At 41.9% G+C, this 27,791-nt stretch overlaps 1 protein-coding gene across 4 annotated transcripts in view; it reads right to left on the bottom strand.

Annotated features, from left to right (window-relative positions):
* The window catches only part of LOC149226486 (putative protein phosphatase 2C 45), a 619,029-nt gene that overhangs the window by 107,597 nt on the left and 483,641 nt on the right, over positions 1 to 27,791 (bottom strand). For all 4 annotated transcript variants that reach the window (XM_089375302.1, XM_089375299.1, XM_089375301.1 and 1 more), the window contains one exon: positions 26,111 to 26,190. In XM_089375302.1, the coding sequence (XP_089231428.1) occupies positions 26,111 to 26,190 (80 nt within the window). The remainder of the gene's footprint in view (positions 1 to 26,110; positions 26,191 to 27,791) is intronic.

Below are 27,791 nucleotides of genomic sequence, written 5' to 3' on the forward strand. Positions count from 1 at the left end.
AGCGCTGATTATGTTTCTTGGTTTCCCTATGATACCCCTTAATTCAACTTCCTTTCCTTCCAAACAAAATTTCATGAAAAGTTCTTGAAAATTAAAAGCTATTGTACCCAAGGATTGTAGCCATTGGACTCCTCGTACAACATTAATACCATCCATTGGAATGAAAAGCATTGGGCTATTCAATACATATTCTCTCATGGATAGCTTGATATTATGGCACTTACCAGAGCAATTTATGGTTCCTCCACTTACAATCGTCACTTGACACTCTGGTGTTGGATATAGGAAACAATTCAATTCCTTGGCTATCTTACAATGAATAAAATTATGGGTACTACCCAAATCAATCAACATTATTACCTTTTTCTTCTTGATATGTCCTTCTATCTTTATAGTTTGAGGAGTGGTAATTCCAAGCAATGAATTACAAGATATGGTCGGATTCATTTCTTCTTTCTCTGGGGTTGGTTCCTGGTGAGTATCCTTTTCTTTTGATGTTTCTTGATACTTTTCTTCCTGATATTTCACTGCTTGAACCTTCTTCTTCTTGATATGTCCTTCTATCTTGAGAGTTTGAGGAGTGGTAATTCTTGCCATTGCAATACAAGATATGGTCAGATTCATTTGTTCTTTCTCTAGGGTTGGTTCCTAGTGTATATCCTCTTCTTTTGATGTTTCTTGATCCTTTTCATCATTAGGAGGCCTTTCTTGTAGCAACTTTGTCCCACCTTCCTTCAAACCTTCCATGTCTTTCTTCAAATCTTCCATGCCTTTCTTCCAATATGCTTTCATACCATTGATATCAACTTCCATGGCATAGATAAAACTATTTATCTTTTGCTTCTCTAGAATATCATTTACCCTTATACTCAATTTTTGAAAGTCCTTAATGTGTTCTGCCATTGAACCTTTTGTTTGTGATTTATCAATTGGCTAAAGAAGGTGTTTCTCTTGGTATCCTCATAATGTGCTATCATTTCCTTCGTGAAAATTGATCACGTGACAAGTGGTTTACGAGAACAAAGCCCTTTATACCATAAAAATTGATTTGGTTCTAAGTAATTAGATGCAATACATACCTTTTGTAACAGTGGTACAATATGTAGATCAAAATATTTCTCCATCTGTAGTATCCAATTTATCGAATCCTTGCCATCAAACTTCCTCATCTCGCTTTTTCTTGATTTTAGGAGCTTGATCTTGAAACGACTGTAACTCTGTAATTTCAGATCTTTAAGTTCTGAAATTTTGGCCTGTAATAGCCCTCTGAGTCCTCTTTCTAACTCCACAAGTCTGATCGCAATTGGATTCTCGAAGAAATATTTATTCCCAATATCCCGCGATGACCTAATTATAGACTAGTTCAGTAAAGTGAACTTGTACAACATGCCGGGTGTCACTATTTCAACCTTAGGTTCTGAAAATTATACCCAAACAAAATACAGTCCGTCCTCTTTCTGTACCTTCTTACGAAATTTCAATCCGATTCTCAGAGAAGAAGTTATGACTTTTTCCCAAGGTCACTTGTTTAAGATGTAATTCAGGAGTCTACAAAAACCCTAACTTCCTCAGAACATATATCCGAAAATATAGTGAGCCAAGATCTGAAATTCTGACCCGAGGTTCAGACCGCTTTCTTCTCAAATGGGTTTTCTTTTGTAGTTTCTAAAACTTCGTAGCGAAAATGTTATAGCAAAAATTCCACGATGATTTGTTTTAGATGAAATTATGGAGCTTGCCAAAACCCTAACTTTCTCAGATCATATCTCCAAACATATAGCGAGACAAGATCTGAAATTCATACCCAACGTTTAGCTCGATTTCGTATCAAATGGGTTTGTTTTTTTGCTTCTGAAACGTCGTAGAAAAAAAGTTATAGCGAAAATGCCATGATGACCTGTTTGGAGCAGTGAAACCCTAGAATCCAAAGCTCTGATACCAAATGTTATGAAACCAACTCCCAAAAAGATAAAAAAGAAAGATAAACGCCTTAGAATTCAGCCTCTTCGAGGGGGCAACCTCATTTACATTACACAAATGTACAATTCTTGGATGATACAAATGACAAGGCCTCCTTTCTATATATAGGAGTTTAAGGGATCATAATATAAAATTAGAGCCGACATAACAATAATAATGTAAGGGCATAATAATAACAATAGTGGGCTTCTATGGGGCACAATAATAACAATATGGGGACTACATGGGCACAACAATATAATAAGGGGGTTGTACTAATAACAATAAGGGGTTACACTAATAGTATAGGGACCTAACACCCTCTACCTTGGTCCCGTCTCCTTAGACATTGTTCTACTTCGACAAAAAAAATGTCCCACCGCTCCTCAAATCACAATTTGCCCACAGCTCCCCAAGCTCCGACAACTGAAGAAACTGAGCCCTTCAGGCTCTGCGCAATCCCGAAAAAGGTTGAATCTCATCTTCCTGGCCACAACGTCGATCCTTCCTGGCTGAGAAAGACGATCGAGCACTGCATAGGTCTGATCTGCCCCTTTCTGCCTCTGCGCTGACCCTCCTCCTGGCTTGAAATGATGACGCACGTTCTGCACCACTTCCTCTCTTGCTGCTTCTGCTCTTGAACAATGTTGTCTCTCAGGACAGCTGCTACTGCTGCAAATTTCAGATTTCTGCCGATGTCTTCAGTCCTCCTATGATCTGCAATCCTCTGATACCATGTTGAAATTTCTAAGTCTGACACATTAGAAATCCCTACTGCATTATCTGGTTTATTATCTCCTACTTGTTCTTTCCATTAACAAGTTATTTATAAATATAAATACCGAAATAAACACAAATGCAACTTTAACACATACAAATCAACAACTGAAATAACTGAGACAATCACACAAGGGACACCATTATTTTTGGATAGAAGTCCTCAGAAATACCCAATGCGGGAAAACCGATGCAGCAGATATGAGGGTTTTATTATTATGCAGTTTTTGAATACAACTAGGGTGCCAGAAATGGCTCACCCTTCAGAGAATTTCCTTGGTAGTAGTACCTCTCCTCGGAGACAGATATTCCGGCTGATTAGCCACCGAATGATTGATCCCACAACAACTACGGCAGCTCCTTAGCTAGACAATGAAAGCTGCTCCAAGCTTCTCCACTGCTTTGTGTCACTCTCCAGGGACTGCGTCACCCTCTCAGCTCCAGTCTGCCCCACGAAAATTTCCAGCGCTGCCTCTTGGCCCTGCGTAGGCTCTGCTAGCCTCTGTGCAGCTACTGTTGCCTCTGCGTCAACCACTTGGCTCTCTACGTCACCCATGCTCGCCTCCTCAGCCTCTGCGTCAGCCTTCCCAGGCTCTGTGCTGTCTCTCTGGCACTATCTCTACCTCTTTGCTATGTATTCTCTACCTTCTTCCGAACTGCCCCTTGCTGCAACAAATCACTAGTTTGATTCTCTCAGCAAACCCTGCTCCATAAAATCGAACTGACTGATCAATTTGGTGTATCTCCAACTGCCCTCAAGCCTCCTCTTATACTTTTCCTGTTGAGTCTTCAACGGCCGAAATTAAGTCCCTAATCAATGGCTAAGATTAGATTCGGCTTGATCTTCGTCTCTTGGAACCTTTTAAACCAAAATTATATTAATACACATTAATATTTTAATTTATCTAAGTTTATGCTTAGGACCCCATTAAAAATATTAATTATTTCAATATCTCCTCATTCGGGTAGAATTTCTCCAAACGATTTATGCATTTCGGAAATCTCATGTGCTTTATTCTCTCCACCAATTTTCATGGCTAGAGCACATCCGATGCTACCACAAATCAACAGGCAGCAGCAACCAGACATCAACAGCGTGACAGGAGATGATGCAGAGACAGAGTGTTGCTACAAGAGGAAACAACACTAAAATACATTCCTCGCTAAGAGGGAGTGCTAGTTTTTGTAGCATCCGATGTGTTGTAGCCATGAAATTTTCTGGAAAGACTAGAATACATGAGATCTCTAAAACCCAGAAATTGTTTATGGAAATTCCACCTAGAAATGACTTAATTAGATTATTAGTCGTTTTAAAAATATTTCCTAAGTCTAAACTTAGGGAATATGACTAATTAATCAAAATTAATTAAGTTATGGTGTGAATCTTCTAAAAACTCACATGGATTGACTTCTAGTTAATCTTAGCCATAGATTAAGATCGAATCTTGGTTGTTTAAGTCTCAATGAAAGATTATAAGAAGAAGTCGATGGGGCTTGGAGAAGATACACAAAATCAGTTGAGCATTCGATTTTGCTGGGAAATAGATCTCCAGAGTAGTAACATTTAGTTGCTGGAGGTGATTCAATGAGATCAAAGCAGTGAGAGAGGGGTAGAGATAGTGTGGCCAGAGGGAGCTTTTCCAGTCCTGGTCAGTACATTACAGAGAGGCAATGATTGCCACAGAGAGGTAGCGTAGAGCCCTCTTGGGGAGATTTCCATTTTGCTGGGGAGAAGTCGAGATTCTAAGCCAGAAGCTGGGCAGAGGGTTTCAAGGCAAAGAGTATCAGTTTCCCAGATAGCAGTTGATAAGACAGTGAGAGGAGATGCAATTCTAAGCTTGTGGGACACAGTAATTGCGTAGGCTGACGCAGTGACTGCGCAGAGGGAGCAAGGAGCAGCTCAATTCGAGATGAGGTTAGTGTTGGATCCACTGTGGAGTGAGAAATTTTTCTCACTAGTCATTATTGCCAGTTATTTCTCTGTTTGGATTGCTAGTTTAAGCATCCATATATTGTACTCAGATTTTCACTATTGCATAATATCAAAACCCTCTGTTGTTGCACCAGTTTGCCCAAGTTGGGTTTTTACGGGGACTTAGTCCAAAAATAATGGTGTATTTTGTGTGCGTGCATCTATTTCTTCCAGCGTTTTTATTTATTCCGCAGTATTTTATTTTGTGTAGGCTGCAATGTATTATTTCAATATTTGTCGTAGAAAATTGTAAGTAATTTGTTCAAAGTAATTTAACAAATATGAGAAATATCATCAGTTTGCTGCAGTAGGTTCCTCACCATAATTCATGCCTCGACAAACCTACGTTTCTCCTCGTCCTACTCGGGCCACCTGTAGGTGTAAAACAACCCCTTAACAGTCATGAAAAGGCTCCTACGCAAACTCTTTCTCTTGTTGAAATGTCTTCCTACCTGCGGCTCTGTTATCACCTGCCGCCTTAGTGAGAAAAGCCTTCAACCCCACAAGGTGTGGTTTGTGGCAGGGAACTCAGAGAAGGGGTTGTCACTAATCCAAACTCTTTCCATTTAAGCTATCCCCTAGGTTAGCTAATGTTGAGATTTCTAAGTCTGACACATCAGAAATCCCTACTGCATTATCTGGTTTATTATCTCCTACTTGTTCTTTCCATTAACAAGTTATTTATAAATATAAACACCAAAATAAACACAAATGCAGCCTCAACACATATACAGATCAACAACTGAAATAACTGAGACAATCACACAAGGGATACCGTTATTTTTGGACAATCGTTCTAGGAAAAACCCAATGCGGGAAAACCTATGTAGCAGATATGAGGGTTTTATTATTAGAAGAAAGAAAGAAATTATTTTAACGTCCACGAGGCTAAAGATAGCCTATGGGACAGATTGTTTCTTCATCTACTTGATGTACTTGACCCTTTTTCTGTGAAGCTTCAAAATAAATGCTCCCAGCTTCTCGACAAAACCCCTCGCTAAATAGATTATCCCAAGAGCTAGCTGCCAGAATATCTGCATAACTTTCCCTATTGTCTTTGAAGGCCTCACATTATAAAATGAAATGTTTTTCTGTTTCCACTTTTCTGGAAGAACAAAAAATGCATTCTCTTTCCTCCCACACTTCTTTTGGCCTTTTCCAGCGCCCTGTTTCACAACGAAGTTGATGAGAATTAGTCCTTAACTAAGCAATAAGAATTTTGGCTCTCCAAGAGATATTGGCCTCTATGTATGCTTTTGGTTAATGACTATGAGTGGGATTAAACACTTCAATATAGTACCTTTTCTTTCTTCCTAGCTCCTTATCCCAAGTACGCTTGTGGAACTTTTCCATAACAAAATCTTTTATCTCTTTGTTGTTTATGGGACACGCGTTCAAGAAAATACCACATTTACTAAACCATTTGTTATTTTGCTACATCCAAGTTTTTTTGCTCTTGCACAATCTATCATTAAAGACAACCTTAGGCCATCTACCCTCTTCCATTTGCTCATTTTTTTTTAAATACCTTATGACTCGCACCATAGCAATTGCTTCAATAGGAGTAGTCCCTATTTCACTTAACAAAATAGCATAAGGCACTGCACTTTTAATCTTGAATTTGTTTGTAATCAAATGCTTTTGAATTTTCTCAATTTGTCTCCACTGCATGTCGGATGTACTATTGGCCCATAGTTCATAACCATAGAGAATCACCAAAATCACTAGAAGCCCAAAAAGAGTTTGAGTGGTTTTCCAGTCCCATAACTTTGCCTCTCTACACCTATTTTGAAAAGCATTAAAAGCTTTCCAAAATCCCAAAGTTCTTTTCCTTCTACAAACATTCCAGCTTAGATTTTTGTTGAAGTCAATTCCGAGGTATTTGTAATCTACAACTTCTTCCAGAATGTTGCCTTCAAAGTAGAACTTATGCTGGTTATGTTTTCTTTTCTTAGAGAAAACCACTACTTTCGTTTTGTTGATATTGACTTGCATCCCCACACTTCTACAAAAATGCTCAAGGGATAGTAAGTGCTCTTGCAAACCAAGAGCCGATTTAGCAATCAGAAAAAAGTCATCTGCATACAAAAGAAGCCTTACAAAAAATTTGCTCAAATGGATACCATCACCCCCTTGCGAATTTAACCACTCCTCAAGCTTGTCGATATATAAACCAAAAAGGGTAGGAGACAGTGGGCAACCTTGCTTGACCCCGATATTGCTTCTAAAACTTTCAAAAATGCTTGCTAAAGTTCTAATTTTGACTTTCACCTCTTCATACAACCTATGCACAACTGCTCTCAAATGTTTAGGAACCCCAAGTTCCTCCATTCTGTGACAAAGCTTATCCCTAGGAACTGAGTCAAACGCTTTACTGAAATCAACAAAGCAGCAAAAGACTTCTTGCTTTTTCTCCCAAACTTTTTCAATGATGTGCCTTAAAGTTATACAATGATCAACTGTGGAACGTTTAGGTTTAGAACCTGCTTGCCCTTTAGCATGCTTATCTCTTTCATCGGCCCACTTGCTAATTTTGTTTTCTATCATGCTTCCAAATAGCTTTGCAAACAAAAGGTTTACATGATGGTCCTATAATTGAAGGGATTATTGATGCCACCGCTCTTGAAAAGAGGTATTGCCAAACTAGTCCAATCTGTGGGGAGCCCTTGTTGTATGATGTTGTTGAAGATTTTTGTAATGTAAGGTGCAAGAACCTTTGAGCCCCACTTTATATATATTCTACTTAGCTAAGTCTTTTTATTTTCCAACACCCAACTTCTTGATACCCATCTCTACCTCTTGTACCGTGAAGAGTTCAGTATCAGTGTTGACCAAGGGAGAAGGGTCAACCTTGGGAACCTGCTCATAGAGTTGTCTTGCATAGTCAAACCATTTAGAAGCTATAATACTATTTCTAGTTTGTATCTTTTTCGGTTGGAGCCCCTTCCAAAATAGTTTGGGATTGTTTTTCCCAAGGAAGATTAGTTCTTCCCTCCTTGAAACCATGAAATCGACCTTTTTCTTGCTTAATAACTGCTTGTAAGCTTTGAGATTTATGTTATCCTTGTTTGACTCTTTCCACATTCTCCTTGCCTTTTTGCATTCCTCGTCAAACCAAGCATTAACTGGAAAGCAATTTGTTTCAGACTTCTTAATTTTTGCTCTTTTGCACTTTGCAAGTGCGCATTGAATTAAATGTGTTAATTCATGACTATGAAGGCTGTGAATTGTGATTTTCTCCTTCTCGAAGAGCCTCTCTAGTGTCATTTTGAAGGTATTACAATTTTTTGGGGTCAAAAGAATTCTACCCTGTGGGAGATTTTGTTGGACATGCTAAATTTTTTATTCTAATTGTTTCTTTCCAATCCAAGAGAAACATAAATAAATTGGATTGTGATCTAATTTTAAGTCCCATAGCTGATCTCCAATCAAAACTTCCTCCATTTTCTCACACAAACCATGCGAGCAAATTACATAATCTACTACACTTGCTCCATTGTAAGTATTGCAAGTGAAATTACCGAACTTTTCCCATCTAGTCAAGCCATTACAAATGACTAAATCAAAGGCCCCACATCAATTTTTCTGAATACAACTAGGGTGCTAGAAATGGCTCACCCTTCAGAGAATTTCCTTGGCAGAAATACCTCTCCTCGGAGACAGATATTCCGACTGATCAACAACTAGATGATTGATCCCACACCAACTTCAACAGTTCCTTAGCTAAACAACGAAAGCTGCTCCAAGCTTCCCTCTGGAACTGCGTCACCCTCTTTCGCTCTGCGTCTGCCTCTCAACTCCTAGTCTGCCCCACGAAAGTTCCTCAGCGCTGCCTCTTCAGCCCGGCATCAGCTCTGTTGCTTCTACGTTAGCCTCTTAGCCCTCTACGTCACCTGCACTGACCTCCTCAGCCTCTGCGTCAGCCTTCCAAGGCTCTATGTTGTCTCTCCAACACTTTCTCTGCCTCTCTAATATGTATTCTCGGCCTTCTATCAAACTGCCCCTTGCTGCAACAGATCACTAACTCGATTTCTTAGCAAACCCTGCCTCGGAAAATCGAATTCTTAATCGACTTTGTGTATCTCCAATTGACCCTCAAGCCTCCTCTTATACTTCTCCTGTTGACGATTCAACGACCGAGATTAAGTCCCTAATCGACGACTTATATTAGATTTGGCTTGATTCTCGTTATTTACGACTTTCTTACCCATATTATATTAATACACATTAATATTTTAATTTTCCTGAGTTTAGACTTAGGGTCTCATTAAAAATATTAATTATTTTAATACCTTTCCATCCGGGTGGAATTTCCATGAACGATTTCTGGGTCTTGGATATCTCATGTGCCTTAGCCTCTCCACCAATTTTCATAACTAGAGCACATCCGATGCTACCACAAATCAACACTCCCTCTTAGCGAGGAATGTGCTCCAATACTTCACCATAGAAACATCACATTGATCCTCCGCATCAGTACCTGTGCCGATGCTTGGTCTGTTGCCTCACATCCCTGCAGTGCTGCTCCTTGTACTATTGCCCATGACACTGCCACTGCCACTGCTACATCTGTACTGCAACTCCCTCTCAACATGCTGGCCCTAGCACTGCCACTGCTAACTGCTGCACTGCAACTCAGTTACTGAGAAGTAGGTAACTGACTTCCCTCAAATACTGACATCCCAGTCAGTTTGGAAGCCTTGTGATGCGGAAGCTACCTCTGCTGCTATCTTGTGCTCCCTATGCTGCTACTGTGCTGCTGCATACACCTTTGTGCCTCTCGCACTACTGTGACCTCTCCTGCACTACCTTAGATTTCTGCACTCAAGCATTGTTGCTTTCTCCACACTTTGCTCCACCCAACACCTGTCATCATGCTACTATCGTTAAGGGCTCCCATAGCCAGATATGATCCAAGAGTTTGGGCACCTCAAGGATCCTGCCCCTAGTATGTAGTCCTCCTGACTACAACTCGATATCACCCCACCTCTTCTCTAGAGGCGCATGAGCACTCATGGCACAATCGTCATCAGTCTCGACCTCTTTCTCTGCCTTAGCTGGAGCTGCCTTTGAATCAGAAGCCTCTCACTTGTTTTTCTTCCTGGGACACTGGGATGCATAATATCCCAGCGCCCCACAATGGAAGCACTTAACCTTGGAGATGTCCTTCTTCTTCCTCTTCCTTTGTTGTCTCGCAGATGCTAGAGCTGCATCCTCCTCCTCGTCTTTCTTGATTTGACTTCCCTTGCCACTACTCCCCGCCTTGGTCATCTCTTGATCTCTTCCTAGCGAAGAGCTGCCCATATCTCCTCCCAACTGGGAAGAGTAGCCCTGCCCAAAATACTTTGGAAAAATGTCTCCCACTCCTCGGACACTGCATTCAAGGCAGTCCTGACCATAAATTCTGGATCCGGTGTAGACCCCATGGAAGTAAGCTGGTCGCGAATCTCTTGCAACCTGAGAAGGAATGGATCTATCTGCTCTCCCTTCTGCATCTGATATGACCGCAACTGATTCTCCAATAGCATCTTCCGCTGCATGGAAGAGCCCTGGTATAAGGTGGTCAGGGTGTCCCACATCTTCTTTGTTGTGTTCTTCTCAGCAATATGTGATATGACATGGTCTTTGACCCCGTCTAGGATCATACACTTTGTCCTTGCCATTGCATCCTCATACTTCTCATTCTCCGCTGGGTCATCTGGGATAGCCATGGTTTTCAAGGCAAAGTCTTTGATGCGATGTCGATCCAAGACTGCCAAGATCCTGGCCTTCCAGATGACAAATTTGGAAGCCCCGTCCAACTTGTCCTGATCCCTCAGTCTGTTCATTGCCATTTCAGCTCCTCTTCTAGACTCTCTCCGAGTCTCAACTCCCCTCATGGAAATCTCCCTCTAAGTCTTGATTTCCCTTCTGGAAATCCTCTAGCCAACTGTCGAACTACTCCTCTCCAATCCTCCTTGCAACTGCAACTCGGATCTGGATTCCTTGGCTAGAAATCCGTCAAGGTATTGACTCCCTCTACCTTGGTCCCGCCTCCTTAGACACTGTTCCACTTCGACAGAAACAATGTACCACCAGCTCCTCAAATCACAATCTGCCCACAGCTCCCTAAGCTCAAGCAATCGAAGAAAATAAGCCCTTTAGGCTCTGCGCAATATCGGCAAAGGCTGAATCTTCCCCTCCTGGCCACAGCATCGATCCTTCCTAGCTAAGAAAGATGATCGGGCACTGCGTAGGTCTAATATGCCCCTCGTCTTGGCTCAAAATGATGACGTAGGCTCTGCGTCACTTCTTCTCTTGCTGCTTCTACTCTAGAACAACATTGTCTCTCGGGACAGCTGCTACTGCTGCAAATTTCAGATTTCTGTTGGTGCCTTCAGTTCTCTTGTGATCTGCAATCCTCTGATACCATGTTGAGATTTCTATGTCTGACACATCAGAAATCCCCACTGCACTATCTGGTTTATTATTTCCTATTTGTTCTTTCCATTAACAAGTTATCTATAAATATAAATATCGAAATAAACACAAATGCAGCCTCAACACATACAAATCAACAACTGAAATAACTAAGACAATCACACAAGGGACACCGTTATTTTTGGACAATCCTTCCCGGAAAAACCCAATGCGGGAAAACTGGTACAGTAGATATGAGGGTTTTATTATTATGCAGTTTTTCTGAATACAACTAGGGTGCTGGAAATGGCTCACCCTTCAAAGAATTTCCTTAGCAGAAGTACCTCTTCTCGGAGACAGATATTCCGGCTAATCAACAACCGGATGATTGATCCCACAGCAACTTCGACAGTTCCTTAGCTGGACAGCGAAAGTTGCTCCAAGCTTCTCTCTGGAACTGCGTCACCCTCTTTTGCTCTGCGTCTGCCTCTCAACTCCCAGTCTGCCCCACAAAAGTTCCTCAGCACTGCCTCTTCAGCCCAGCGTCAGCTCTACTAGCCTTTGCTGCTTCTGCATCAGCCTCTTGGCCCTCTGCGTCACCTGCGCTAGCCTCCTCAGCCTTTGCGTCAGCCTTCCAAGGCACTAAGCTGTCTCTCCGGCACTTTCTCTACCTCTCTGATATGTATTCTCGGCCTTCTGCTGAACTGCCTCTCGCTACAACAGATCACTAGATTTCTCAACAAACCATGCCCCAAAAAATCGAATTCTTGATCAACTTGGTGTATCTCCAATTGACCCTCAAGCCTCCTCTTATACATTTCCTATTAACGATTCAACGACCATGATTAAGTCGCTAATCGACGACTAAGATTAGATTTGGTTTGATTCTCATTATTTAAAACTTTCTCACCCATATTATATTAATACACATCAATATTTTAATTTTCCTCAGTTTAGACTTAGGGTCTCATTAAAAATATTAATTATTTTAATATATTTCCATCCAGGTGGAATTTCCCCAAATTATTTCTGGGTCTTTGAGATCTCCTGTGCCTTAGCCTCTCCACCAATTTTCATGGCTAGAGCACATTTGATGCTACCACAAATCAACAGCTAAGGGGGTGGTCCCTAATGAAAAGTTAAGGTAAAAGTGATATGAGGTTCTAGGAGAGTTGTTAGAGTTAAATAGATTATTCTTAATATTTATAAGCAAAAACTGATATGAGAGATAACCATGAATACATAAGATAAGTATGAAATATATAAACAAACAGTGCCCTCAGAGTATTGCTCTTTAAGAAATGAAATTGTATTTTCTTAAAATGAAGTGAAATGCTTTCAAATGGAAAGCCAAAGTAATCCTAAAAAGTGAAACAATACAAACTGATCCAAAACTGGTCAACCCTTTGACCCAACACAAGACAAAATCAACTCCGAGTTTGTTGTACCACTATTGTCCTTGACTGTTCTGGTTAGGGCACCTAGCACACTGCAACAACCCTAATAAAATCACCCAAACAGCCTTGAATTAGCTTCGGCCTTCCCTCAAGTGTATCCTCTGCCTCGACGCTGATGTTTAGGGCACAAATGAGCCCCAACATAGTCCCATGCAAGTCCTTTTTGAGGTGCTAAGGCCTACAGCCTACCACACTAGCCTTGTTGTACCGACAACCTACTCAAAACAAAGGTTCCTCACCATAATTCATGCCCCAACAAACCTAAGTTCCGAGCTTGTGGGATTCAGTAATTGCGTAGGCTGACGCAGTGACTACGCAGAGGGAGCAAGGAGCAGCTCAATTCGAGATGAGGTCAGTGTTGGATCGCCTGTGGGGTGAGAAATTTTTCTCACTAGTCATTATTGCCAATTATTTCTCTATTTGGATTGCTAGTTTAAGCATCCATATATTGTACTCAGATTTTCACTACTGCATAATATCAAAACCCTCAGTTGTTGCACTGGTTTTCCCGAGTTGGGTTTTTACGGGGACCTAGTCCAAAAATAATGGTGCATTTTGTGTGTGTGCATCTATTTCTTCCAGCGTTTTTATTTATTCCGCAATATTTTATTCTGTGTAGGACGCAGTGTATGTATTTCGATATTTGTCGTAGAAAACTGTAAGTAATTTGTTCAAAGTAATTTAACAAATAGGAGAAATATCATCAGTTTTCTGTAGTAGGTTCCTCATCATAATTCATGTCCCAACAAACCTGCGTATCTCCTCATCCTACTCGGCCTACCTGTAGGTGTAAAACAACCCCTCAACAGTCATGAAAAGGCTCCTACGCAACCTTTCTCTTTCTGAAATGCCTTCCTACCTGCGATTTTATTATCACCTGCCGCCTAAACCTACCTATAGGTTAGTGAGAAAAGCCTTCAACCCCACAAGTTGTGGTTGGTGGCATGGAACTCAGAGGAAGGGCTGTCACACTAATCCTGACTCTCTTCATTTAAGTTATCTCCTAGGTTAGCTAAGGGGGGTGGTCCCTAATGAAAAGTTAAGTTAAAAGTGATATGAGGTTCTAGGAGAGTTGTTAGAGTTAAATAGATTACTTCTTAAGATTTATAAGCAAAAAATGATATGAGCAATAATCACTAATACATAAGATAAGTATGAAATATATAAACAGCCAGTGCCTTCAGAGTATTGCTCTTTAAGAAATGAAATTGTATTTGCTTAAAATGAAGTGAAATGCTTTCAAATGGAAAGCCAAAGTAATCCTAAAAAGTGAAACAATAAATTGTTAGCACAAGATATTATAATTGCTTTTAAGATGAACAAGTTTACAAACCAAAGCATTGAAACTATCTTGCTCAAAAGGATACAATTAGAAATCTACTTGTGAGAATGAGATGATAAAAAGAACTCAAATATTAGTCCAATATGACAACATGCAATTAAGTTTGCTACAAAATATGAGTACTTGAAAGTGAGATCAACGACCATAAAATGGCAATACGTAATTAAGCTTCAATGGTAAACCAATTTCCAAGCACAAGAAAGTTAAACTAAACTTGTTGCAGAATTAAGAGATTACAATGCTTGCATCCAAAATGCTTCTTGACATAAGATTTGTATGTGAGACTTTTAACTATCAAGATAGCAAGAAATTTAAGAATTTTGCAAGTAAAATAAATGTGATGAAATAGTGTTCTTGGTTTATTTTATTAACTAGCGCTAAAACAAAGTTACAATTGAACTCTAGTCCTAGGGGCATATCAAGCCTAGTACTCATCCAGGTGGATATTGGTGGCCACCTGCCAAGTCCACTTGGACGCCCACCAATGTTTCTCTTAGCTTTTTCAGTTTCCTTAATTGTAGCACAACTTACTATTTTTAGCAGTTTTTCGGATCCTGAACTTCCAGAGCCGTTTTGAGGCCCTAAACGACATTTTTTGGGAAAACTAGGAGCAACACGTCCCTAAGTTGTAGTTCTCAGATAGATCTTTCTAACGAGATATTGTGTGCGTCAAACGGAGATCATATGCCAAAGTTACGACCCGGGAAGTTGATGTACCAATTTACTCAAACGGGGCCCACAGTTTGGCGTTTCATATTCTAGGGTTAGGCTTTTGGATGTTTAGGGTTTTCCATTGTTTCTCAAGAATATATAGGCCTTTGAGCCTCATTATAACACAGTTCAGAGGCATGTATCCACCACATCTCTTCTCAGAAATAAGTACCATCGCCCTAGCTGGTTTATTTCCATTTCTGTTTGTAAGCATATTTCAGTATTTTACATTAATGAAATGAAGTATTATTTCCGCTACATCTCTGTGTTTATGGTTATCTCTGTAATTTGTTGCGTTCCTGTTTAAATCCAGATCAGTGGTATCAGAGCGGTCTGCTTTTTTTCTTTGCATGTCCCCAACGAGGTTGGGATATAAGGAGTTAGGGCTTGAACTAGTCGAACCTTTGCAAGACTAGCCTCGCAAATCCCGACGGCCTCCCATGGCGGATGAAAAGAAAGACGAGGGGGTAGGAGATCCTATCAAAATCTTGCTCGAAGAAGCCCTCGAGCGACAAAGGAACGTGATGATGGACAACTTTGCCCAGATCCTTCAGTGGCTACCCAGAGGCGACGCATCAGCTTCCAGCAGCTCCTCTGGAAATGCCACGCCCTTTAAGGTACAAGTTAATTTGGAAATCCCCATCTTCGAGGGTCAAATAGACGCAGATGCTGTAGATAAATGGTTAAATCTGCTAGAGGGTTATTTTTCTGTTCATGATTTTTCCAGTCGGGAAAAGATTATTTTCGCTCTTCTCAAAGCAGCCCCCCACGTCAAGGACTGGTGGGAAACCTACTGCGAGCTGAAGGATGAAAGGACAGGGTCACTATTTTCAGCGTCACCCACTTGGGATTCATTCCGGGATGCCATCAAGGAGCAGTACTACCCTGTTGGGAGCTATGAGGATCAATACATAAAGTGGACCACGCTGCGGCAAGGAAGGGACCAAGACGTGCCAGAGTTTACCAATATTTTCCATACCCTTCGCACAAAGTTGGGTATCAAAGATTTGGAGCAACATTTGGTACTCAAATACCATGGCTACCTGCACAAGTACATCTAGGAAGAAATAGAATTCCTAAACATCCCCGTGCTCGACACGACATACCGATATGCCGTCAAGGTCGAGCAAAAGTTTAAACAGAAGAAGCGAGACTTTGGATCTGCGAATTCGAAGCAAGGGAAAGGTGCCCCCAAACCACAGAACAAAGGACAAAGCCAAGGCGGGACGGCTCAAGACAACCCACCAAAGCTGCAAGCAAAGAACAACGCCGTGACGCTGAAAAAGGACACAGGAAAGTGGTGTGAGTTCCATAAGAGCTCCACTCACAACACAAGTGAGTGTCGGCCCAAGCAGTCACTGGTGGCCGAGCTAAAGGTTTCAGAATCAGATGCATGTTTCGACTCTGAGTCAGAACCTGACAAGGGGAATGACAAAGGGAAGCAGATTATCGATGCAAAGCCCAACGCCACCGTTGCCACCACGAAGATACAGAAGGAGGAACCCAAAGATCTAAAGGAAGAGAAGTGTCTCTTCCACTCCCAGATGTGGGTAAAGGGCTCCTCGCTACAGTTCATTATCGACAGCGGGAGCCAAAAGAACCTCATTTCGGCAGAGGTCGTGAAGCGGTTGGGCTTACCGACCACAACACATCCACAACCGTACACCATCGAGTGGCTTCACCAAGGACGGGATCTTCGCATGAGCCAACAGTGTCGCCTTCCATACAACATCAAGCCCTTCACGGATGAGGTATTGTGTGACATTGCTCCCCTTGAAGTTTGTGATGTATTATTAGGAGAACCATACTTGTGGAAGCGACATGCTGTGTATGAATCAAGGCCCCGTGCTGTTATTGTTACATTGGGAAATAAGTTGTACAGGATACTGGAGGTAGCACCGCCTACTGCCATCTCTTTGGTTATTGCAAAACAATGTAGTAAGCTCATTTCCAAAACTAGGAAATTTGTTTTCCTGATGATACGCCCTCAAGGAAAGAAGAAGACGGTGGCCACGACCTCCAGATAGGGCCCCTCCGCACAACAACTACAGATGAACAAATTCGTGGAGGAGTACAAGGACATCTTCACCTCCCTCGTAGGGGTTCCTCTGCACTGTCAGGTCAAGCACTCCATCGATCTAACCCCAAGTGTGTCGCTTCCCAATGGACCAATCTATCGACGCTTCGTTCTGGAGAACGATGAAATCAAGAGGTAGATTCAGGAGTTGCTGCAGAAAGGTCACATCCGTCCGAGTTCATCGCCCTATGGGAGCCCGATCGTGTTGGTACAGAAGAAGGATGGGACTTGGAGACTCTGTATTGACTAACAGGCGCTGAACAAGATCACTGTCCGTAATAGGTACCCGATCCCGCGGATTGATGACCTCCTGGACCTACTAAAGGGTGCAAAATATTTCAGCAAGATCAATCTGAAGTCAGGATATCACCAGGTACCAATCGAACCTTCTGATGTGTGGAAGACTGCCTTTAAAGCCAAGGAGGGCCTTTTCGAATGGTTTGTTATGCCTTTCGGATTGAGGAACGCTCCTGCAACCTTCATGAGGCTAATGGATGACATCTTGCAGCCATTCACCAACTCATTTGTAGTGGTATACTTGAATGACATCCTGATCTTCAGCCAGAGTTGGGAAGAGCACCTCCACCATATCCGGCAGGTTCTCCAAACACTGCGACAACACAAGCTATGTGCCAATTTGGAGAAATTCACTTTTGGCATGACCCAGGTTCAATATCTGGGATACATTATTGATGAACAAGGGGTGCATGTGGATCCAGCCAAGATCCAAGTCATTCGGGATTGACCATCTCCAACCACTCTGACAGAGCTCTGCAGCTTTCTAGGTTTTTCCAACTTTTATTGCCGGTTCGTGTTGGGGTTTTCTCATATCACTTGGCCCTTGAGTCAAGTCACCAAGGGAGGAGCGAAAGAAAAATTCTTTTGGTCTGAATCTCAACAAAAGGCATTCACAGAATTGAAAGATCGCCTCTGCACGGCACCAGTGCTTGCGTTACCAGATTTGCAACAACCATTTGAGGTCGAGACAGATGCCTCTAACTATGCTATTGGGGCAGTCCTTACTCAACACAAGCATCCAGTGGCATACCACAGTGAGACACCTTCAGACACAGTCCGGAAGTATCCCATTTATGACAAAGAGATGTATTCCATTGTGCAGGCCTGCCGACAATGGAAGCATTACATTTTGGGGAAGGAAACGGTCATCCACACAAACCACTGACCCCTACAGTTCATACCTTCATACAAACCCAAGGGAAATTGCAGAACGATCGCCATCAGAAGTGGTCTACAAACCTGCAACAGTTCCATTTGAATATCAAGTATAAGAAGGGCAGCACCAATAATGTTGCAGATTGTCTCAGTCGACCACTGATCATGGCATTAACCACCGTGCTCAACTCTTGTGGGCACGAGACTTCTGATTGGCCACTTCTCTACAAAAGCGACCCAGAATTCGGCCACACATACCAAACACTCTTGGAGGGTCAGCATGTCCCAGATTTTCATCCCCAGGATGCCCTGTTATGCCACTTGGATCACCTTTGTGTTCCTTCAAGCAAGCGTGCCAAGATGATTTGGGAAGCACACTACAGTCAGGCTACTGGGCATTTCGGGGTCGAGAAAACAGTGGCAGTACTGCAAAAGTATTTCTATTGGCCGAATCTTTGACAGGATGTCGGGAAGTACATCAGATCATGCACTGCCTGCGCCATTGCCAAACCGACCATCAAGAAGCAAGGCCTCTATACCCCGCTGCCTACCCCTAGTCGACCTTGGGAATCCATCTCCATGGATTACATGTCAGGCCTTCCTTCCACTAAGCATGGAAACGACTGTGTTTTTGTGGTCATCGACAGGTTCTCGAAGATGGCCATTATGGCAGCATGCAAGAAGAATATCACAGCAGAAGCCATTGCTAAACTCTTCTTTGAATGAGTGTGGGTGCACTTTGAGATCCCACAGTCTATCATCTCAGATCGGGACAGCCGGTTCCTCAGTACATTTTGGTCCAGTCTCTGGTCGATTCTGGACACCAAACTCACTAAGTCCATAGCCTTCCATCCTCAAACTGATCGCCAGACAGAGATTGTCAATAGGATGATTGTACACATTTTGTGCATGTACAACTCAAAGCATCCATGCACATGGGACAAGAGCCTCCCCTATGTTCAACACAGCTACAACTGAGCTCTTCACAGCTCGACTGGCCACAACCCTTTTCATGTGGGCTTGGGATTCCAGCCACTATGTCCCATTGATGTGGCCATGCCATTTGCAACTACTCACACAGATTCAACTCATGTCCAGTCCGAAACAAATAAGGCAACCAACTTTATTGAGCACATCCAACATATTCGCCAGCAGGTCCATGACATTCTGGAGAAATCAAATGCCAAGTACAAGTAGCGACATGATCAACATCGGGTGCCACACAAGTTTTAGGTGAGCGACAAAGTCTGGTTGCATTTGCAAAAGGAGCCTATCGGAAACTGATACCACTCTGATATGGTCCTTACACCATTACCAAGGTTGTGGGAGACAATGCATTTGAGCTTAGCATTCCCCCATTCCTTGGCCTGCACCCAGTGTTCAATGTGGACCCCCTTCGGCCATACTTTCCACCATTACTAGACACATCCGACATTGAAAAACAACTCACACCCACAGAATTAAATCCAGATTACATGGAACAAGCTGCAATTGATCGGATCATGGACACATAGATCAAGCACACTCACCAACAGAACATCCAACTGGATCGAGTTGTCAAAGTAGGCCAACTCCTTCACCAGGCCAAGTGGCTCACCAGGGACCAAGTTCAGCAGAAGTTTCCTCATCTCATGGAGGAACTCAACGCAATGGGAACCATTGCTTCCTAAGGGGGGAGGAATGATCCAAGTGGATATTGGTGGCCATCTGCCAAGTCCACGTGGACCCCCACCATTGTTTCTCTTAGCTTTTTTAGTTTCCTTAATTGTAGCACAACTTACTATTTTTCGCAGTTTTTCGGGTCCTGAACTAGCCATTTTGAGGTCCTAAACGATGTTTTTTGGGAAAACTATGAGCAACATGGGTCCACAAACCAATGTTGGTCTTCCAAAGTTGTAGTTCTCAGAGAGATCTTTCTAATAGGATATTGTGCGCGTCAAACAGAGATCATATGCCAAAGTTACGACCCTAGGAAGTTGATGTACCAATTTACCCAAATGGAGCCCACAGTTTGGAATTTCATCTTCTAGGGTTAGGTTTTTGGATGTTTAGGGTTTTCCATTGTTTCTCAACCAATGTTGCACAAAGCGGGGATGTTTTTTGGAAGCGGGGACGCGGAAGTGTCATTTTCCAAAAATCTAGGAAGCGAAGCGTCTACTATATATATATATTTATATTTTTTTGCATTTATACTCAGAACAAACATCCCAAACAAGTGGAAGCGTCCACGAAGCATCCAAAATAGGGGAAGCGCACTTCCGAATTTTGGAAGTGCGCTTCCGGGGACGCTTCCTGAATGCACTGCACGGGACGCACTTCGGGCCTTGGAACCGGGGGGGACGCTTCCTGCAACATTGTTCTCAACAATAAATAGGCCTTTGAGCCTCATTGTAACACAGTTCAGAGGCATGTAGCCGCCACATCTCTTCTTAGAGATAAGCTACCATCGCCCTAGCTAGTTTATTTCCATTTCTGTTTGTAAGCATAGTTCAGTATTTTACATTAATGAAATGAAGTATTATTTCCATTACATCTTTGTGTTTATGGTTATTTCTGTAATTTGTTGCATTCCTGTTTAAATCCGGATCAAGTACTAGCCCTTTTGCTTCATCAGTGGTGCTAGTGAAGAAAAAGGATGGATCTATTCATATGCGCATTGACGATCGGGCCCTAAACAAGAAGATGTTGAAGAATCGTTACCCTATACCCCGGATAGACAAGCTAATGGATGAGCTTAGAGGAGCTAGGTACTTCTCTAAGATAGACTTGTGCTCAAGGTACCATCAGATCAGGGTGCATGAGTAGGATATTCTGAAGACGACATTTAGATCCCGTTATGGACACTTTGAATTCCTGGGGATGCCTTTCAAATTCACCAACGCCCCTGCCACATTTGGAACGGGTCTTGAGCATACTGGAGGAGTAACAATTCTATGCCAAGATGTCCAAGTGCGAATTTGGGTTGACCAAGATGTTGTATTTGGGGCATGTGATAGGGGAGGATGGAGTCAGAGTACATCAAGAGAAGATTCATGCCATCCTTGATTGGCCCACAAATAGGAACATGACAGAGTTGAGGGGCTTCCAAGGCATATGCACCATACTACAAGCGCTTTGTGAGGGGATTTTCAGAGTTCGCTGCACCCCTTACAAACCTCACGAAGAAGGGGGCATTCAGTTGGTTAGACACAATGCAGGAGACCTTTGAGCATCTCAAGGAGGTCACGAGTACTTGCCTGGTTCTAATATTACCATATTTTACCCAACCCTTCGTATTGGAGTGTGATGCATCAGGGGAGGGCATTGGAGTAGTGTTGACACAGGGGGTCCATCCAATAGGTTATGAGAGTAGGAAGCTCCAGGACTACGAGCAACTATACTCTATCTATGACAAAGAGATGCTAGCCATAATGCATGTGCTAGCCAAGTTTCGACAGTACCTAGTGGGCAATAGGTTCAAAGAGAATACTGACCACAATAGTCTTCGCTTTTTCCTTGAGCAAAGGGAGTTGTAGGAGGGACAACAAAAGTGGGTTAGTAAGATCCAAGCATATGACTTTGAGATAGAGTATGTCAAAGGGAAAACAGAACATAGTGACAGATGCGTTATCTAGGAGGCCCGCTACTCTATCTTTGATGGATATCATCAGGATTGGAAGGCTCAACTTTTGGTTGAGTATTCCAAAGACAGGCAAGCCTGTGAGATATTGGATGGCAAATTTGGGAATGACATGTAACCGTTGATGGATGATGTAATATATTATAAGGACAGGATCTACCTGGTGCTGAGGTCACATCTCTGAGAGAGGATTATGTAGGTAGCACATGATTCCCTTATGGTTGGACAACCCAGATTTCTCAAGACTTACAGGGCTATCAAGGAGTGCTTTTCTTGGAAGGGCCTTAAGGAGGATGTCTTAAGGCACGTACAAGAGCGCACAATCTATCAAAGGAACAAGGGAGAGCTAACACATCCAGCTGGTCTTCTACAAACTCTCCCTATTCCCAAGAGGAAGTGGGAGAGCGTGTTCATGGACTTCATCACAGTGCTTTCGGTTGCTTAGGGGCGTGATTGTATCTATGTGGTGGTGGATAGGTTGACCAAGTTCGCCCATTTCTTCGCTATACCGGCTAGATCCTTTGCTTCACAGGCTGCAACGTTCTTCTTTAGGGAGGTATTCAAATTACATGGTCTCCCAAAGACCATAGTTAGTGATCGGGACAGCAGGTTGATGGGGGCATTTTGGCAAGAGCTGTTCAAATTGGTTGGGATGGATTTCACTCCTAACACTAGCTACCGCCCTGATATAGACAAGAAAACTAAGATTGTAAACAAGTGGCTAGAGGGGTATCTGCTCAACTATGTGACAGGGTAGCAACGGGCTTGGGTAAAGTGGTTGCACCTTGAAGACTTCTACTACAACACCACTTACCACATGTCGATTGGTTTGACTCCCTTTCATGCTCTCTATGGTTATGATGCACTTTCAATTTTTGACATGATTTTTGGAGATAGAAGGGCCCTAGGGACAAAGAACTAGATCCAAAAGAACCAAGAGAATCTCACGGCTCTCAAGGATAATTTGCAAGTGGTACAGAATCAACGGAAAATGTATGCTGATAGGCATAGGGTTGAGAGGCAGTTCGAGGTGGGAGACATGGTATATTTGCGTCTCCAACCATACCGACAGTCTTCACTGAAGCAGAAGGGGGCAAAAAAGCTCAAGCCATGATTTTATGGGCCATACAAAGTGGTGAGACGAGTTGGGGAGGTGAACTATGTGTTGGAGCTTCCAACAAGAAGGAAAGTGCATAAAATCTTCCACATTTCATGCCTGAAGAAGGCACTTGGGTAGTAGGTCACGATCACCGTAGAGCTACTACCACTAGATGACGTGGGGCATTTAGAGCAGGTGCCAAAAGCCATTTTGGAGAAGAGGGAAAGGAAGCTCTGAAATAGAACCATCAAGGAGTTTTTGGTCAAGTGGAAGGACCTTCCAGAGGAGGACGCTACATGGGAAGGTGAGCAGCTCTTACAACACTCTGCACTAAAGTTGCTTGAAGACAAGAAACATTTGGGAGGGGAGGACTGTAATGTTCCTTCTCACTGAAATCATCTAAGGGAGACACATAATTTTGCAATTTTGGGAAATAATACAATTTTAGTGCCAAACTTAGGAAAAGTAGGTCAAAGGGAGAAATAATTAATTAGAGTGCTAAGGAGGCTTTCCAAACATTCAGAGGCAAAAAGGGGAAATTGGTGGGTAGTGGAAAGTGGGGGCCACTTCAAGGGAATACGCACCCCTTGGAGAAATTCGACTTGGGAGAGAGGGAGTTTGATGGGGTGGAGCCCACAAGGAGCAAAGGGGAAGCCAAATATAAATAAGAGATTAGACACTCATTTTGGGCCTTTTGCCAAGTTCTCTTGAGCTGCTTAGCCAAGACAATGAAGTGTTGTACAACACAAGCAGATTCCAAGCAGAAATATCTACTCTTCCTTCGATGGACCTCAAGGGCCATCCCTAAGGGAGCTCATACATCTACAACAAGTTACTTCAGGAGCCATTGCAGGAGTTCGAACAACCATTTTAGCCAGTGAGGGATGTAGTTGGGGAAATTTGTACCACTTGGAGGAGCAACAATGAAAGAGGAGAATTTCCGATTTTTTGGGGGCTTCTTAGCCTAGTGATTTGCTAAAGAATTTGTGTGGTTACGTAGCTAAATTTTGGGTAGATTCTACAGGAGCAGTTTGTGGCTTTAAGGGCCTACGCAGGGGCCACACTATGCATTTTTGCAGGGGCTAGAGGGAAAAGGGATTTGTGGTGAGAAGGGGCTGGAGTTGTAGGGGATAATTTGGGAGGAATTTCTTTGAAGTTTGGGAAAGATTCCAAGAGGAAATTGGGGCATTCTCAGATATTTTCCTGTGGTGTGTTCTGCCTGTCTCATTGGTGATTGGGCAATTGCAACATTTTGTGGGTCAACAAATGCTTGGGGGTTAAAGCATTTCCTTTCTGGCTTTTGTGGAGTAATTTTAGGTGAGGTTACAACTACAATTTCAGGTGATTCCGGGCACTACTGGGGGACATTCTCAGCATTTTCAGTGTAGCAGCAACTGCGATTTTCTGGGTTTGTGTAGAAGGCCATTGTGTCGAAGTTTCTAGCTCTTAGGGACATCTCTTTCACCTAGGTTTGCTCCAAATTTCTTATGCAAGCCCAGGTGCACTTATTCCTTGTTGGCATTATGATACAAGTGTTGTCCTTGATGGCAACTCACTCAGAGGCAGGTACAGGTGATGGCAACTTAATCAGAGGACAGATCTTAGTACAACAGGACAAGAAAGCGATATACGCAGGTTCAGTAAGGAAAATCAGCGTGTACACGCAGGTTGGCTTCAGTAAAAGCGCGTACATGTGGAAAACTTATCTTTGGTCCGTGGCGGTTAGTCCTTGGAAGTTGTGCCTATGGTTTTGGACCATGGTGTCTCGACGGACGTGTTGATCCCTAGTTTTGAAGTTGATGGTGTTGTGTTACTATGGTTTTGGACCGTGGTATTGTGAAGGGCTTAAGGCTATATAAGGAGAAGATCATTAGGCAAAGTGAAGGAAGCAAGTAGTGAGTGGGTATGAGTAATGAAGATCTGAGGAAGTGTGAGATCCAAATGCTGGTTATGGGTTGGTGATCTGAACCAAGGTTTCACTCATGTGGAGGATGATGAATGATGGAACGAGATCTCAAGGCTTGGAATGATTATCTTCATATGGTATGACTGTGGATAGACTAGATCTATTGACGCATGTTTATTGTTATGATCTGGGTATGTTTTGATGTCTGATATAGCTGCGGAGTTATAAGTTAGAATTTGCAGATCTGTACGCGGGTTGGTTTTGGTAAAAGAGCGTATACACGCAGGTTGGGTTCATCCAAGTAGCGTATACAATGTGAAGTATGATATTTGAAGATGGAGTTGGATCTGGTTGTTGTTATGATGTTGTTGACAGGGTTTCAGTGATTCAGTATTGGGTGTTTCAGTGATTGATGATGCAGGTTGTACTACAATGGTGATTGTCTTATGGATCCAGTATGAAAATGTATGAAACGTGGTCCCGGGAAGATCGTAGGCCGGCACCTACGTACTGGTAAACATATCAGCCAGTACAAGAGCCAGGGGGTTGTAGCTCCCTTCCAGGAGCAGCTGGAAAACGAGTAAAGGTTGGAGCATTCTGTAGGTAGGCACCTACGTACTAGTAAATGGATCGGCTAGTACAAGAGCTATGAGGGTTGTAGCCCTCTGCAGGTTGTAGCCTGCGTACTGGTAAAGGACTGCACCAGTATATTGTAAAAGAATTTTCTTATTAAAGGAAGATAGAAACAAATTGCAGCAGGTGGTTTTCACCCACATTGGGTTTCCACCTTATATCATGGTGTTCATGTGTGTGGCTTTTGTGTGATGATCTGTTCTGTTATACTGCACCTGTTTACTATTAATATGGTTAATAATGCCCTGATTCATTTACTGAAGATAAGCTAACTGAATCATAAGATTTCTGGTTATACGCTGGTTGCTTTAGACACAGTAGCGTGTACACGCCGGTTCACTTAACTGAAGTAGCGTATATGTTTCTGAGTATGAAATTGGAAAGGTTTTACTGATCTGATAATACTGATTCACCCCCCCCCCTCTCAGTATTATTTCCAACATTCCTTGCTATATATACTCCATGCAATGCAGAGTTTAATAAAATGGCTCAACAATTGTTATAAATTTGTGTGGTGTGTTTGTATTTTTGTGTTGTGCATATTTTCTCTGCTATTGTCTAGTGCATGCTTCTATTATGCACTAAATATTTCCATTAGGAATATTACAGTGCTAGTTTAGGTGATAACACCTAGAAAAGTCGTCGGTGTAATCTAGTGCACTTCACTTAGAGGAATTCAAACTAGGTAGTTGATGGCATGGAACTAGCCAAAAGCCTAACAACATTGGCAATAAAGTTATATAAATCCTTGGGATATGTGCGGTTCAATCTAAAAACCTAGAGCATAGTCATTTAATAATATTGCATTACACTTTCTTTCATTCCAAGGTTAACAAAAATTAAAAACTAATATGAATTTAAAATAATGAGGATTGAAGGACTTTGGTTTGACTAAAAACAACATGTAAATTCTAATAAACAAAAGAAAATGTTTACCTCCATTTTGTGAAAAGGACAATCGAGTTACTTGAATGGATTGACTTTACCTCTTCAAAAATACATCTCCAAATGCACGAGAAAGAGAAAGAAGACCACCGACCCTCCAAGTTCCGTCAACATTTACAACCTACATGACACAAAAAACACCACTATTATCAATATAAGCTCAATATGAACAAATTCTTCTTGCAAAAGTGTAACACTAACTTGGAAAAGTCATATAATGACATTATGTAGAAATATGCTCATGGACAAGTCATAGGTCCCATAGACATTATGTAGAAAATTTATAGCTATTGAAGTGGGGTGAATCTTCAAGAAGTATAGTGTAGACATTATTGCAAACTTGATATCTAATCAACTTTTTGAGGAGAATTTCTAGAAGTCCATTCTACGACCTCCTTTAGAATTATCAACTAGTATATCAAAAGAATTACATAAGAAGGTACAAGATAAATGTGTTTAGTATTCTTCTTAAACAATGAGTTTCTCTTCTCCTCTCATCTAGATTGTTTATAAGAAGAATCATAATACTTGGAACTAGAATTTAGGATAATGTCATCGTTTTCAGAGGGTTTCTAAACCTAATATCTTCTTCAATGGTGCATTTTAATTATAAATGTCATTTTTTGGTAACTATATTAGGCTCGTATGATATTCCTGCAGTAAGATTATATATGTAACTATACAATCCTCTCATACATACATATATATAGATTAATATTTCACCCAATATTTTGGAAATAGCATTTGAATTACCCCTAGTTACATAGGAAGCACTCTTGGAATTTGGGGAACTCGTTCTTGTCATTTCCTAGGTTCCAAAAGCTTTGAAACTTGAAGAAAAAATTCTAGAAGCATCATGAGCCATCTTGGGAGCTTGGGGGGAGCTTTTTAGTGAGGGATGTTTTACTCCCTCTCTCCTAGGGTTAACAAGAAGAGATTTATCTTCGATGATCCACATTTGCAGATAGTGGTCTTGTTACCCTTTATACTAGCAGGGGTGCCTACATATCTATTACAACATTTTCACACCACAGTAAGCCCAAGGTGACAAGTCAAAGCCTTGTAACAACGATGTGAGGCCTTGTATCAAGTATCCTGGACTTCGCTAGGTCAGACCATGGTCGGTCCCTTTGAGTTCATCTCTATTTCTTTCACCTTGGATAAGATTGGAGGACCTTGGATGGGAATACTTGAGGACTCATGGTGTTATGTAACCAAATCACAAAACAAAAGAAGAAATAGATCAACAACATCAAAATAAGCCTCTTCGAGGGGGAAACCCGCTTTTACATCACATAAATGAACAATGCTTGGATGATACAAATGACAAGACCTCCTTGGGGTTGATTTATGTAGCATCAGATGTGCTCTAGCCTCAAGATTTTGCAAAGAGGCTAAGACACATGCATTCTCCAATACCCATAAATCGTTTGAGAAATTCCACCTAGAGATGGTTTAATTAAAATAATTAATCATTTTTAATGTATTCCTAGGTCTAAACTTAGGAAATGTGATTAATTAAAGGGTATTAATTAAATCTGGTGTGAATCTTCTAGAAGAAGACGAGGATCAACTCCCAATTAATCTCAGCCTTTGATTATGTTTTAATCTTGGTTGTTGGTGCTCCAGCAAGAGATTATAAGGAGCTTGATGGGCACTTGGAGAACACACTGGAGACATCGAGATAGTGAGATCAAGAGATCGGATTTCTCAAGAGTAGCA

This window comes from Pinus tabuliformis, chromosome J (genome assembly GCF_031772625.1).
Source record: "Pinus tabuliformis cultivar Carrire ecotype Pingquan chromosome J, CPIR1, whole genome shotgun sequence".
NCBI classification, from domain to species: domain Eukaryota; kingdom Viridiplantae; phylum Streptophyta; class Pinopsida; order Pinales; family Pinaceae; genus Pinus; species Pinus tabuliformis.